The sequence below is a fragment of the Chaetomium fimeti genome (genome assembly GCF_033439085.1).
Source record: "Chaetomium fimeti strain CBS 168.71 chromosome Unknown B0H64scaffold_4, whole genome shotgun sequence".
Lineage (NCBI taxonomy): Eukaryota > Fungi > Ascomycota > Sordariomycetes > Sordariales > Chaetomiaceae > Chaetomium > Chaetomium fimeti.
Genome location: NW_026944332.1, coordinates 2474355 through 2487417, shown reverse-complemented (window position 1 = coordinate 2487417; position 13063 = coordinate 2474355). Strand labels below are relative to the sequence as shown.

The 13063-nt window shown below is 57.8% G+C and overlaps 4 protein-coding genes across 4 annotated transcripts; all 4 read right to left on the bottom strand.

Annotated features, from left to right (window-relative positions):
* Window positions 1–495: 495 nt before the first annotated feature.
* B0H64DRAFT_158060 (catalase-like domain-containing protein) lies at window positions 496–3329 on the bottom strand. The gene is made up of 6 exons (XM_062798539.1): window positions 2831–3329; window positions 2511–2736; window positions 2246–2463; window positions 1623–2193; window positions 737–1566; window positions 496–648 (listed from the first exon to the last, which is right to left on the bottom strand). Exons 1-6 carry the CDS (start codon window positions 3113–3115, stop codon window positions 619–621), a joined length of 2160 nt encoding a protein of 719 aa, XP_062659395.1. The 5' UTR covers window positions 3116–3329; the 3' UTR covers window positions 496–618.
* A 2761-nt stretch (window positions 3330–6090) lies between these two features.
* Window positions 6091–9136, bottom strand: B0H64DRAFT_432539 (uncharacterized protein). Its single transcript, XM_062806009.1, has 4 exons — window positions 7855–9136; window positions 7178–7797; window positions 6790–6828; window positions 6091–6719 (listed from the first exon to the last, which is right to left on the bottom strand). Exons 1-4 carry the CDS (start codon window positions 8866–8868, stop codon window positions 6509–6511), a joined length of 1884 nt encoding a protein of 627 aa, XP_062659394.1. The 5' UTR covers window positions 8869–9136; the 3' UTR covers window positions 6091–6508.
* Window positions 9137–9610: 474 nt separating this feature from the next.
* B0H64DRAFT_442242 (uncharacterized protein) lies at window positions 9611–11084 on the bottom strand (the record flags this gene model as incomplete). The annotated part of the gene is made up of 3 exons (XM_062806624.1): window positions 9611–9983; window positions 10047–10941; window positions 11006–11084. The coding sequence occupies 3 exons, from the start codon at window positions 11082–11084 to the stop codon at window positions 9611–9613; spliced, it is 1347 nt and encodes a 448-aa protein (XP_062659393.1).
* Window positions 11085–11444: 360 nt separating this feature from the next.
* On the bottom strand, window positions 11445–12007 carry B0H64DRAFT_442241 (YkoF-like protein; the record flags this gene model as incomplete). The annotated part of the gene is made up of 4 exons (XM_062806623.1): window positions 11445–11523; window positions 11594–11696; window positions 11777–11882; window positions 11942–12007. The coding sequence occupies 4 exons, from the start codon at window positions 12005–12007 to the stop codon at window positions 11445–11447; spliced, it is 354 nt and encodes a 117-aa protein (XP_062659392.1).
* Between the last annotated feature and the right edge of the window lie 1056 nt (window positions 12008–13063).

Genomic DNA, 13063 nt, shown 5'->3' with positions numbered 1-13063 from the left:
ATAACTCGACCACCCGTCTCCAACAATGATAGCGATGAAACCGCATTCGATAAGGACCTCGGTTAATTTGTACTATTCTCATCGCGTTTTGGTTCGTGACCTGGCACCGAGCACCTAGCCCAACTGAAACAAAGCCCGCATTTGACGTGACGGGAGAGAAATCGCCAATGTAATCTGTATGTCGAGGGAGTGTTGATGTCCATTCCTAGCTTCGCGATGCCATCACCACGATCGTCATCTCAAGAACCCAAAGTCTTGGGAACGACTTCGTATTCGCAACCCCATCTGAACACCCAATCAAACCACCTTGGCCAACTCACCACCTTCGACCAGCCGGATCTCCGGCGGCCCATCATGCGGCCACCCACGTGACGACCGTTTCATGCGGCGCAAGTATGTCGTGCATTGTTTGTAGAACGAAGACAAGACGGGAGGGCGAGCGGGCGACATTGCCGTAAGCCGTGGGTAATCACATAAGCTGTTGACGGAGAAAGTTGAACGGTTAAAATCTAACCCACACATCGCTGGTTCATGATAAAGAATTACTCATTAATATATACAGTACATCCGCTGTCATGAAGTCAAAAGTCTTAAACCCCCGACCAAACCCCCGACGACCTAGTTGTCAAGCGCGAACCGGTCCGTGAACTGTCAAATCCGTTAGCATCAACTCTCAAATTCCGCGGCACCTGGGCCAACGGCAGCAACAACAATAAAAGAAGAGGAAAAAACTTACCCTGAACCGCGCCAAACCACCCTCCAACCCCTTAACCAACGCCTCAACAGCCGTCTCGCCATACACACCCGCACCCTCAGCCGGCACGCCCACACTCTTGAACGCCGCATCCGCCGAGCCCAGCGCACCAACCGGCTTGCCCCAGCGGTACGCATCGATCAGGACCTGACCCGGGCGACCGGCAGGGAAGAGGGTCGAGGGCTTGCTGTCAGCCGCAAACAGCGGCTCGGCACCCTCGGCGACGACAACACCGTCAAACCCGGTAGCATCCGCGAACGAGTAGGTCTGGTCGACGCCCTCGGCGAGGGACTCGCCGACGACGGTGACGACGAGGCCGTCGGCGGCGAGCAGCTCCTTGAGCTGGGCGGCCTGCGCGAGCGAGCCCTCGGCCTGCGTGCTGGCGAGGACGCCGACGCGCAGCGTCTTGATGGAGGGCAGGGTGCCGTTGGGCGTGAAGACGGCGACGTGCGCGGTGGAGTTGTTGTGGTAGTAGGTGTCGTCGGGCGCGGGGGCCTCGAGACCCAGGGCGGCCGCCACGCGCACGGCCACGTCGTTGCTGACGCGGTTGAGCTGGGTGAGCACGTTCTGCTTGACCTCCTTGGACTGGAGGTTGCTGGTCTCGAACCGGATCGCGTTGATCAGGAACTGCTGCTCCACGGGGCTGAGCGAGTTGTAGAAGAGACGGGGCTGCGACCAGTGGTCGTCGAATGTGGAGGAGATGAGGCGGACGAGCTCGCTGCCGGCACGGCGGCCGGGGGCGGTGAAGAAGCCGCGGCCGTCGGCCTGGTTGGCCTGCTTCGGGAAGCCCTTGTTGAGGGTGTTGGGGGAGTCTTGGGGCGGTTGTTAGGACATAGGCTGGGGAAGGGGGGAGAAGGAGGTTACTCACAGTGGCGGATGTTCTTGTGGATGAAGGCCTGGCCGGCACCGTCACGGTTGTTGTTGTGGATGGGGGCCAGCGGCATGTTGATAGGCAGCTGCTCAAAGTTGGGGCCGCCGTTCCGGTTCAGCTGCGTGTCGAGGTACGAGAAAAGGCGCCCTTGCAGCAGAGGGTCCTCGGAAAAGTCGATGCCGCGCACGATGTGGCCGGGCTGGAACATGACCTGTTCCGTCTCGGCGAAGTAGTTTGTGGGGTTGCGATCCAGCTTCATGACGCCCAGCTTCGTGACGGGAACGAGCTCCTCGGGAACCATCTTGGTGGGGTCCAACAGGTCAAAGCCGTACGCCAGAGCCTTGTCCTCGTCGATCACCTGGACACCAAGCTCCCACTCGGGGCCGTTGCCGGACTCGATGGCATCCCAAAGGTCCTGACGGTGGAAGTCGGCATTCTTGCCCGCAAGGATCTGCGCCTCCTCCCAGACAAGGCTGGCCTTCCCCTGGCGAGACTTCCAGTGCCACTTAACGAGCTTCGAGGATCCGTCCTCTTTTACGAGACGGTACGTGTTGACACCGAATCCATCCTAGAGATGTTTAGCCCATTGCTGTTCAGGTAAGCCAGGGGCGGTCACTCACCATGTGACGGAGACTGCGCGGGATGCCATTGCCGGCCATGGCCCAAAACAGGGTGTGGAGGGTACTCGGCTGCGAGCTGAAGAAGTCCCAGGCAGAGTCGTGGGCGGTGGCCGCTTGGGGGATCTCATTGTCCGGTCTCGGCTTGACGGCGTGGATCAAGTCTGGGAACTGAATGGCATCCTGGATGAAGAAAACAGGAATGTTGTTTCCAACGATGTCTAGGTGGGTTAGCAAGTGAAAACCACCAGGAGCCAAGGAGGCCTACCAAAGTTGCCTTCGTCGGTATAAAATCGGGTCGCGAACCCGTGGACGTCTCTGGCGAGATCCGCGCTGCCCCTGGATCCGGCAACAGTGGAGAAGCGGACGAACATGGGCGTCTTCTTGTCAGGGGCATTCAGGAATGATGCCGCCGTGAGGTTGCTCCAGTCGGCATAGCTGGTGAAAGTGCCATGGGCTCCTGTGCCACGAGCATGAACTGCCCGTTCAGGTACCTTTCAAGCGGGACCGTGTCAGCGCCTTGGCGAGTACTTGTCGATGTCTGAGAAGTCTCAGACCGGGAGCAAGCGCCCGTAGCTTTGTACTTACACGCTCATGGTCGAAATGTTGGATCTTCTGGCGGAAGATGAAGTCTTCGAGCAGGGTGGAGCCCCTCGAACCCGCCTTCAAGCTGGCTTGGTCCTCCATAGGGCCTCCGACATCAGAGGACATATAGCCGCTGCCGTCATCTATCTTGTACTTGGCGAGGTGGTCCGAATCCTCGCCATCCTGCCGCTTTCCCAGTTGGGCTGAATCGGCGGCGTAAGGGCACGCAGCTTGGGACAGCCCCAGCAGACTGCCCCAGGCAAGGAGGGTTGTGACTCTGCCGTGCATGGTTTCTGATGTCTTGGTGATCCTCAGGGTGATTCAGAAAACAGGAGAGAAAATCGACGGGTGGGACAGCAAGGGAGGCTACTCTTATACTTGGCTAAGCCTCCAAAGCCATGCGGGCGAACGGGCAAACGGGATGCGTTCGCCAAGATATATTCCAAGCACGCCAGCCGTGACTGGCAGTGACGATCGACATGGCCCCCTCCAACATGGCATGAGGCAGCCACAACCTTGTGGGTGTGACTGAAGAAGGTCTCACTGTGTAGGCAGGGCAGTCCAGGGTGTGCCATGCAAGGCTCCTCCACACATTGACACATTGAGTAGCCAAATCGACAACCGAACCATACCACAGTATGTAGCAGTAGTCCCACATGACTGGATGCGGACGATGGATCTTGGGGAGAACGGGGACCAGGGCAGTCACCATGGCCAATGCCTAGTCCGATATGGTCAGCGGCCACAACCGAACGGGACGCCGGCGTCGATATCATGGCTCTGGCCCACAGGGGTCGACCGAAAGTATGCATCGGCCCGTTCTGCAACAGGCAGTCTTTGGGAACGTGCAACGGCCGCAAACAAAGGCCCAATCGCATCATCACGTTGGCCGGGAAAACAAACCACAACTGCACTGTGGCTCCGTCCCCACTTCAGAGTGACCGATCCCGGTTGCCCGGGCTCGAACCTCCGCGATGGCCACGATCGTCGGCGAGTTCCCTGGATTATTCAGACGACCACCCCCCCGTCCCCCACTCGACTTGTGGTGGTTGCTGGTCTGTGCCCATGTGGCGTAAATGGCCCCATAACCCACAGAGGGCCTTGGTGATTCCACATGGAGCGCGTGCGGGCCATCCACATGGCCAAAGATAGGCTCAGGTTACACCACAGGACGAACAGTAATCAGCCAACATATGTACATACTATTAGTAGGCATTCGGTGTCTTGTTGGGGGCCTTGCTTTGTCTGGTTCGTGCCCCCGGTCAGCACAACTCACCGAGGGGTCGATTGGATGGCGGACAGGGTTCTTGAGAATGTGCTGGCCCTCAGACTTCCAAGAGTTGATATGACAGGCGCGCAAGAAGCAGATGCAAACAGGCAGATCGGGTCGAAGTGGAGCAGCCCGGTCCCGGGATCAAGAAGCTCCGGGAGGCTCATATCCACTATGGACCGTGTCCCGACTTCTTCATGTTACATAGTACGTCAGGTTTCCCGTCCCGATTTCGGGGTTTCGGGAACGACAGGCTCTAATACCGTAGCCAGAAGGCATGTTATGCCGCCTAATTGCGCCAATGCAACGAAGTTGGACAAAATACCGCGATCCCGTCGCGATGGAGAACGAAACGTCATGTCGTCAAGGGGTCGTACTCGGTATCGGCACGGCACACGGCGGGTAGTGTCTTTAGCTGCAACGCTTTCTGCACCCCTTAATCTGCTTGAGATGGCGGGTCCCAGTCCCGGTGTCGATACCGGGGTGCCAACTGCCGCCGTGCCAGCCAGGGTTGCATCGCATCGAGGTTAGAGGTCGAGAGCCGATGTGGAACCTGGTAAAGGTGATGAGAGGTTGAAGCCTTTGGGTACGGCATCCTTGGCGTTCTAATTGTTGCGCACTTCGGAGCTCACGGGGCTCCAGCTGAGTCAAAGAAAAATCAGCAAAAAAACGGGGTGTGCCTTCTGTCTTTAGCCATCACGCTTGATGTTCAAATTTTTGGGAAGGTGCCCGCAGACTCCACCAAAAGTGGAAGCTTTGGATTGAATGGGCGGATCTGCGCGGGACATGCAGAGCACCGCTCCTTCCATCGCAGGAGGAATGATCGGCCAGGTTTAGGCAATATCCCTAGCGACGGCTTGCGTGTGGCTTTGAAAGGCAAGCGAGATCAACCCGCCTTGCCCATCACTTCGAGGAGCTGATGCCCGAATCGGGGGGCCAAGAGTGGTCTGGACTCTGGAACAATCACACACACGGTCTCACACCAAAAAAGCCGTTCGTCTGACAGGTCCATCCATTCCACAGAACCGGGCCCAATGGTTCCCAAGCCGAAGGTCAGCATACTGTGTATCTCACAGGCAGGTGAGCGAACGAACGGGCTCGTTATTTCGAGAGCCAAAACGCCCTCGTGGCCACCAGCGATCAGCTCACCGCCTCGGGAAGCAAAACCATCTTTCAGACTGACTGAACATCACTGGTCCAACTCACCGCTTTGAGACATGACCGTCCGCGAGACCAACAACCGAGAGGGTCTGAGCTGTTGGTCCCAAGCCTGGGTTGTTGTTGATCTGGGCTGTGAGCCTCAGCAGTTGGTAATCGCAGGCGAGCCAAGTTTGATGCAAGCAAGCCCTGCCAAGTCGCCGAGAGAATTTGTTTCCGAATCTCTCAACCCTTTCACCCGCCAAGCTGCAGCTCGCCGTCCAAGTGAGCTGACGAAACCACCAGCTGCCATTGGGGCCGGTATTGGCAATATTCAACTTGGCATGCAGACCACGAGGGCGCAATCACGTCCAAGACTCGACGGTTTGGATGTTGGAAGTTGATTTGATTGATCCGCGGAAACCCCAGGAAACCCGCCGTTCCTCGCTCGGCGGCTAACTGGGGGTTCGCTAACATGTTTTCTTGTTCATCCCCGGCTTGGCGGACCCCGTCCCGAACGCCGTGGCCGAATCTCCACGGAGCGGGTACCCTAACCCTATTGGGATTTGGTCGCGACGCGACTTGGGGGCCTTGAGAGTCTTCAATTGTGGGACTGTGACAGACGGAGTCCGTCGTCCCGGGGTCGGAGGTCCGATAGGCAAGAGCCGCATCGGAACATAGTTATTCATTGGGGGACTTTTCAACGCCATGGAGATCTCGGATTGTGGCAGATAACGGGTCTCATCAAGAAAACTGAGAGCGAACACAAGTACCCGAGCCGTTGGTTGGTGGGATTTGCTGCATTGGTAACCAGGAACGGAGCCCTGCGATAATTATAACACCGTCACATATCCCGCGTCTGCATTTTCCCTAATATCGGACCCGTTCCGAACCACTCATGGAAGGCTTCTGGGTGATCAACCGGTTACATTGCTTTCGCGCCAGAGCAACATCAACGACCTGGGGGGAAAATCCAGATTATATATCGCTCAACTTTCCTATCCTGCTATAATTGACAATTGTGGGTATCGACGCACGCACCGATCGTAAATTCCCAATCTCTGCCTTCGCGTAGAGGAAACACTACCTCCTTCTCGACTGGGCCGCTCAACCGCATCCATTATCAGGCCAGTAATGCATAATACCATCTCGTTAGCTTCCTCCTGCGAGGACTTTCTCACCCTCGGTCATCCCACCACCTCCAGCTTAAACAGGACATCCCTCGGACTTAAACCTAGCACCTGACGTCTCTCACCGGGTTGCCATCGCATTCCTCACCTCGCCTCCTCGCTTGTCGCCTGCCCCTTTCGCGTCCTCGCGTTCCCTGTCGTTCTCTCTTCCTCTTCCGCGTCTTCCCTAGCCTCTCCCGTCCTCTCTCCCCCCTTTGTGTCCTCCCTGACCCGTGACTGGTGCTTCCCCCTCCTCTCTCTCTTTCTCACCCTCCGCGTGTTCCGCTGGGCAACATGGCCAGCTACGGAAGTCGCTCTATAGTACCCTGGTTAAAATACATCAATGCTTGAAAGGTTAGGCGGGAAATGCCAAGTCGTTAACGTACCGATATCCGTGAGTGAGGATGCGGACGTTGGGAGAGTGGCTGGGTTAGGATTATGTACGGATTTACCAGCACAAGTACGAAAGTCAGTCAGATTCAAACAGGTCAGAACTGAGTAAATTCTGGCTCAACCAAAACAAATACGTCGTCAAGATTAGTATAGTATTATATCTATTGTTTTTTCTATGCGTTGTGGGAGCCCTTGCGAGCCCCCCCCTCATCCCCCAACTCCTCCCTCAACGCCCGGGCACCCTCCTTATCACCACCACCACCACCACCACCACCCCCATCCCCATCAACATCAACATCCCCCCCATCATCACCATCCCCATCCCCCACCAAACTCCTCTCCCCCCAAGGCCCCTCCACCACCTGCCCCTCCGTAACCCACCCCGCCTCCACCGCAAACCGCACCACCTCCCCGGCGCTCGGAAAACTCAGCACCCCCCGGGGCGCCGCCGGGTCCAAGTGGGCGCGCAGCTCGCGCGTCTGGCGGCGGAACCCCCTCAGCGCGGCCGCGTCCCCGCGGAAGTGGCCCACCAGGTAGGCGTATAAGTAGGCCAGCCAGAGGACGTTGGTGTAGGGGAAGTAGCCGGTCCAGGAGATGGGTTTGTTGGTTAGGGAGGAAGGGGGGTAGGGGGTGGTTGGGTATGGGGTGGTGGTGGGTGATGGGTCTTCTTCTGGTGGTGGGAAGCGGTCGTTGTGGATGAGGAAGGCGCGCATTTGGCGGTAGACGGCGCATTGCGGGGCGTGGGTCGATTGGAAGAGGGTGAGGTCTTTTTCGAGGTCGTAGGCGACTGCCGTGGGTGGGGGTGTGCTGGTGGTGGTGGTTGTTGTTGAGGTGTCGGGGAGGCAGGAGGAGTCTGGGTCGCTGGCGCGGCAGAGGCCGTAGTCGAGGATGGTGACGTCTAGGCCGGAGAAGCCGAATTGCTGCGGGCTGGTGCTGATCCGTCTGGCGGTTGGTTGACGGGTTTGACGGATGCAGAGGTTGCCCTCGTGGAGGTCGCGGTGCTGGGAGCAGTTAGCATGGATGGGTTTCAGACGAGAGTTTGGAGCGAGGGAACGGACCTCAAATTGGATCAGGTCCTCCGCCCGTGCTAGCGCAAGCGCCGTGTGCAGAAATATGTCCCACACCTGGTTGATCGATGTCAACTCGAAGTCCTCCAGTGCCGTGCCCGCATCGCCGAGCTCCACGACCAGGAACCGGGTGTCGTCTAGGTATCGGCTCGGCGAGGGATAGAACTGCAGGCGGTCCGGGTCACTGCGCTTCATCCGGCGGTGGAAGGCTTGGTGCGTCTCGAGCAGGGCCTTTGGTGCCTTCCCCTCGACGACGTACTTTTCCTTGTACACCACGAAGCCCGGGATGTCGGCCAACCACTCAGATATCCGCAGCTCGCCCTGCATGTCCTCTTCCGAATGAGGCTCCTCGTCTACCAGGCCGGACCTCACCTGGGCTTTCGTCTGCTGCTTGATGGGCGACTCGAGCCGGACGACCTTGATGATGGAGGTGCCGTGGGCGTTGGTGATGCGATAAACCTCGGCGAAGGAAGCCTCGGCAATCTTCTCCACCCGGTCGCCAGCAGCACAAACGTCAGCCCAGGTGAGGACGCGGAGGTCGTCGCAGTATGACACCTCATACTCCTCCCGGCCTAGCTCCTCGAACCCATCGTCGACATGCTCGACTCGTGGCGGACTCTCGACGTTGACAGCCTCATCCTTGGCGTTCCTTGGTGAGTCCAAGGGTGAGAGATGGTCTGATCCGCGCGAGTCCGTTTTAGCGTCCGATGTCGAAACGTCGTCTAATCTGGTCGAATCGAATTGCTGGACGAGCTGATGCATCATTTCATCAGATGGGGGGCTCCCGGCCTCCCGACCCGGTTTTCGAAGTTCGACAGCTCCTAGCGCTGACCCCTTCTGTGACTCCAACATTGGGGTCGCCACCGGCTGCCCCTCAGACACGATAGGAGGTGTGACTTGGCGCTCAGGCTTCACAGGAGTGGTGGGCAGTTGGGCGAAAAGGAGCTCGGCCGTCTGCTTCCGTGTGTTCCTCCCATATTTGCGTATTGTTGTCGTTCTCGCCATGGTGTTGGTATCCTCATTCGGTTGTCCTCCTAAACCGTATTCGAGTATTCTGGCATTGTCTCTTCTTGTAAAGAAAACCAAGTTCTTCGCCCTTGAAGATGGTCGTTCATGTGAAGATGCTCGCTTCTCATTCGGGCAGCGCTCGCTTTGATTGGCCGTCGTCGGGGCAACCACGGCCCACGACTGACCCGCCAAGGCTCACCAAGAGAGCACAACGAGGGCAAATGACGAGAACAACTTTACCGCGGTAGTTAGTTGAGGTTTTGGCAGACGGTGCCGATAACAAGGAAGATGGGATGGGGTATCGAATATTTGCTACTTACGGAATAACTTCATTGACTGTTCCAACTTTGTTGTGTAACCGGCAGGAACCCCAGACTTGGCTGGGCTGCACTTGGAATGAACGTTTGCATTTTTGATGAGATATCGGATGATTCGATAAATATGGGGAAAAGGACAAGGGGAATCGACTATCCGATGAACTAAATGTACCTAAATTGACGGCAATCAGGTTATTGTAGTTGGGTCGTGGACTCGAGCTCGAACAGAAGCAAAGGAAACTGGAAAGAAAGTACGAATATCCAAGGCACGCCCCAAGTAAACATTACTTCGTCTACATAGTACAAGGCATATATTTACACAGTACAATCACTCCCTCAGTGAGCCATCCAAAAAACCTCACGCACATCATCCAGCCCCTTCAAGCAAACGCCCCCCCCCCAGACACGTCCCCCAAAACCATTTACCCGCGGGTGGTCTGCTTGCGCATGCTCTTCTTCATCTCCTTCTCGCGCTCGCGCTCGAGGTACTTCTTCTGGGCCTTGGCGTCGAGGGCGTTGAGCTCCTGGTCGCGCTTGGCCTTCTTGAGGCGCTCGCGCTCGGCGGCGCGCTCCTCGGCGCGCTCCTCCTCGTCGGCCTTCTGGATCTGCCGCGTCGTCGCCTCGCGCGCCGCCTTCACCTTGCGCAGCACCTCGGGCCGGAACCGCGGGCCCTGCACCAGCCGGTCCGTGATGCGGAGGAAGTGCTTGAACAGCGGAACCAGCTTGCCGTAGTCGTTGTCCGACGGGAGGCGGTACCGGAGGAAGACGCGCTTGCGGGGGGTCGTGTCGTTGAGGCTGTGCGTTGCTGCGTTAGCGGGGAGGGGGGAGGATACGGGATTGATGGAGGTGGAGGCTTACGTCTTGGGCTTCTCAACCGGTTGGTCCGTGATGATGAGGCACTCCAACAGGTCTCCGGCGAGTTCGGCGGCCTTGATCAGCTCCGGGGTGAGCAGAGCGTCAGTGATCTCGGCGCTCTCGGTCATGACGGTGAGCCAGTTGGGGAGCTTGGCGTGGTCCTTGGTCACGGTGAGCGACACGTCGTAGCGGTCCTCACGGACCTGCTTCATGCGCTCCTTGTGGACAAGAGCCCACACGAAACCGTCGAAGGCGCTCTTGCCATCCTTGCTACGCGCCTCGGCGGCACCCGGGATTCCGGGGACGGTAAGCGCCTCCTTGCCGTCGAAGGGGTACAACGTGGCCTCGAGGATGTCCTGGGTCTCGGCGCCGCTATCGGTAAAGAAAGCAAAGGCGGTCTCGAAGAGCACGGTGAGCGGGTTGAAACGCTTCACGAGGGTGAGCTTAACGTCGAGGAAGGCAACGTTAGCGCGACCGGTCGCGTAGGTGGCGAACTCAAAGAGGCTGTTCTCCCTGAGCAGGCTGTCGCCCTGGCGCGTGTTCGTGTCGATGAGGGCCTGGAGCAGCTCATCACCCTTCTTGTCCGCCACGGCCGGAGGAACGCCGGTAAAGCCAACGGAGGCAAACTCCGAGGTCAATGGCGCGGCGTGGGCGCGAATCCACTTCTTGGCCTTGTTGCGGTTCAGACGGGCGCCGAACAGGTGAAGGAGCAGCACCGCGGCGATGACGGACAGGATGAGACCCTCCGTCTTGAACTCGGACAAGCTATGGCGCTCGTGAACATTGTACCACTTTGTGAAGGGTTGGATGGTCTGCGCGGCACCGAACGGGTTCGCTGTCGAGGACTCGGGCACGACGGGAGCCGGAGACGGGTCGGCAGCCTGGTAGTCGGCGAAGTCTGGCGCGGTCAGGAAAGTCAGCAACGTCATCAATTAAAGGTTATCGAGATTGGGCAATCTTACCAGCATCGCCGGCAGCCTGCGTCGACTCAGGGCTGTCTGAGGATTTGGCCCCAAAGAGGTTGTTGATCACGCTCGCCATGGTGATTGTCGCCTGCTTCGTGGCTTTTGACGGTGCGAAACAGGGGGAGCTTAAAAAAGTATGGAGAAAACCGATGAATTGATATTCGGGGCCGTGCTTTCCGCATGGGGATTGGACCCACATCCATCAGCATGGCTTCGGGGATTACGACACGACTTGGGGAAGGGGTGCGGGGTGGATTCCCTAATTCGATCTTCCGGCATTCCTTCGTTTTGCTCTGTCCTTCTGCGAGATTTGAAAAGTGACAAGAGGTTCCCGAGGGTGAACATAAGCATAAGGAGGGTATCTTTCACGCAGTAAAAGCCAATACACTGAGAATGGAACGGGAGAGTGAATTAGCTATTCGAACTCAGGTATGTCCTACGACGATTGCTCATCCTTGGCCAGGAGGTCCTGTACCCGCTTCACCTTCTCCTCGGCATGCTGAGCCTTGTCCGTTCTTTGAGGGCGGAGGATGTTAGCTTTCGAGGCCTCTGAGGTTGGGAATACGATGGCCGGGAACTGCTCACCGAGAACCGACACGCATCGATGTCTGGATCCTGACGGCACCTGCCTGATGTACCACCGAGTGGGCCTGCCCAACCACCTTCATGACCTCGTCCCAGTTGCCTTCTGTTGCGATAGCACGGTTAGAGTTTGGATACCAACATCATGCCGAGGGATAACATGGGCTCAGACAGGCTTTGACATACCAACCGTCGTTCCAGCAGAGTGCAGGGTGTAAGGCAGTCCGCTGGCCTTGAGCACCTTCTGGACCTCGGCGACTTCCTTGGCGACCGAGACGTTGCCAGTGCCAATCTAAACGGGTTTGTTGTTAGCGTGACTGAACATATATTGGATTAAAGACGGCAACTTACAGGAACGAGACAAAAGTCTACGTAGCACATGGCAGGCGTGGGGAGTTGTGAGTAATCCGTAGCCATTTTGTACCGTGTTTGTGACGAGGATAGACACCTGACTGCTTGATTGTTGGTACTCTGGAGAATTGGCGTTTGGGAGTAGCGGAATGTGTGAGGTAGCTTGAAAAAGGGCTGTCGAGAAAGATATCTTAACGTCATCTTGGCGCTGTGGAAGAAGCCTGAGCGCTGCGTGGGAAGGAGGGTATGCGGGAACAGAGAGACGGACCATGGGCATCGAGTTATACTGCAGGGAAACGCAAGCCCCACTGCACCACTTCACCCCGACTTTTATTTTCCTTCGTCAACAACTCGGGGCCAAGGAGGCCAAGGACGATGATCAAAGAATACAACCCCGATTCAATTATTATTACTAACTAGATATTCCTGTTTCGAACCGAGCCGCCTCATCTACCAATCCAAAATGCAATACAGCCCATTACGCCCGGTTGAAGATGCGCTTTATAAGGGGTGACCACTCAAACGCGAGATGCTTTCCGAATCTCCAACCTCGACACCCGATCTCGAAGGACAACTATACCTCAAGCTAAAAACCCAACTCGCGCCCGGTCGACAGACCCGATCCAAGCCACCCCAACGCAGCTCCCCAGACCATCACTCCTCACCGACCGCATCACTACCCCCTTCCACCTTCACCTGACCATCGCCGCATCCCTCCCTTTCCACCTACCTTAACCCCCTCCCCACAACCCCCCCCCCCCCCCCCCCCGCCCCCTTTTTCTTTCCAGCACACACCGTCCCACCCCCCGGCCCCGTCCTAACCGGGTACGCGAGGCAGAACACCGCGTCCGCCGTTACCCGTCACCCGTCACCCGCCGCCCGACGCCGCTGCGGTCGGCCGGGCACGCGACGGGGTCGTCTTCCCCCTCCTCCGAGTCTTCTTCTCCTTTTTCTGAGCCGGGCGTGGGGACGGACTCGGAGGCGGAGATGGAGGGGGAGGATGAAAAAGACAAAGATCAGGGGGGAGGCGTGCTGCTGCCGCGAGGGGGGTGGTGGTTCGCAGCGGACGGGCACGGGGGGGTAGATGCGTGGCTGATGGCGGTGGCTTTTTTTGCCGGCGGC

Excerpts from the sequence above, each read along its gene's own strand:
- B0H64DRAFT_432539 (XM_062806009.1), bottom strand. The coding sequence starts at position 8,868 with ATGGCGAGAACGACAACAATACGCAAATATGGGAGGAACACACGGAAG. Across the intron at positions 7,798-7,854 it reads AGGACCTGATCCAATTTGAG|CACCGCGACCTCCACGAGGG; the intron begins GTCCGTTCCCTC and ends AACTGCTCCCAG. Across the intron at positions 6,720-6,789 it reads ATCCTCACTCACGGATATCG|AGCGACTTCCGTAGCTGGCC; the intron begins GTACGTTAACGA and ends AGGGTACTATAG.
- B0H64DRAFT_158060 (XM_062798539.1), bottom strand. The coding sequence starts at position 3,115 with ATGCACGGCAGAGTCACAACCCTCCTTGCCTGGGGCAGTCTGCTGGGG. Across the intron at positions 2,737-2,830 it reads AACATTTCGACCATGAGCGT|GTACCTGAACGGGCAGTTCA; the intron begins GTAAGTACAAAG and ends CCCGCTTGAAAG. Across the intron at positions 649-736 it reads GTGGTTTGGCGCGGTTCAGG|TTCACGGACCGGTTCGCGCT; the intron begins GTAAGTTTTTTC and ends CGGATTTGACAG.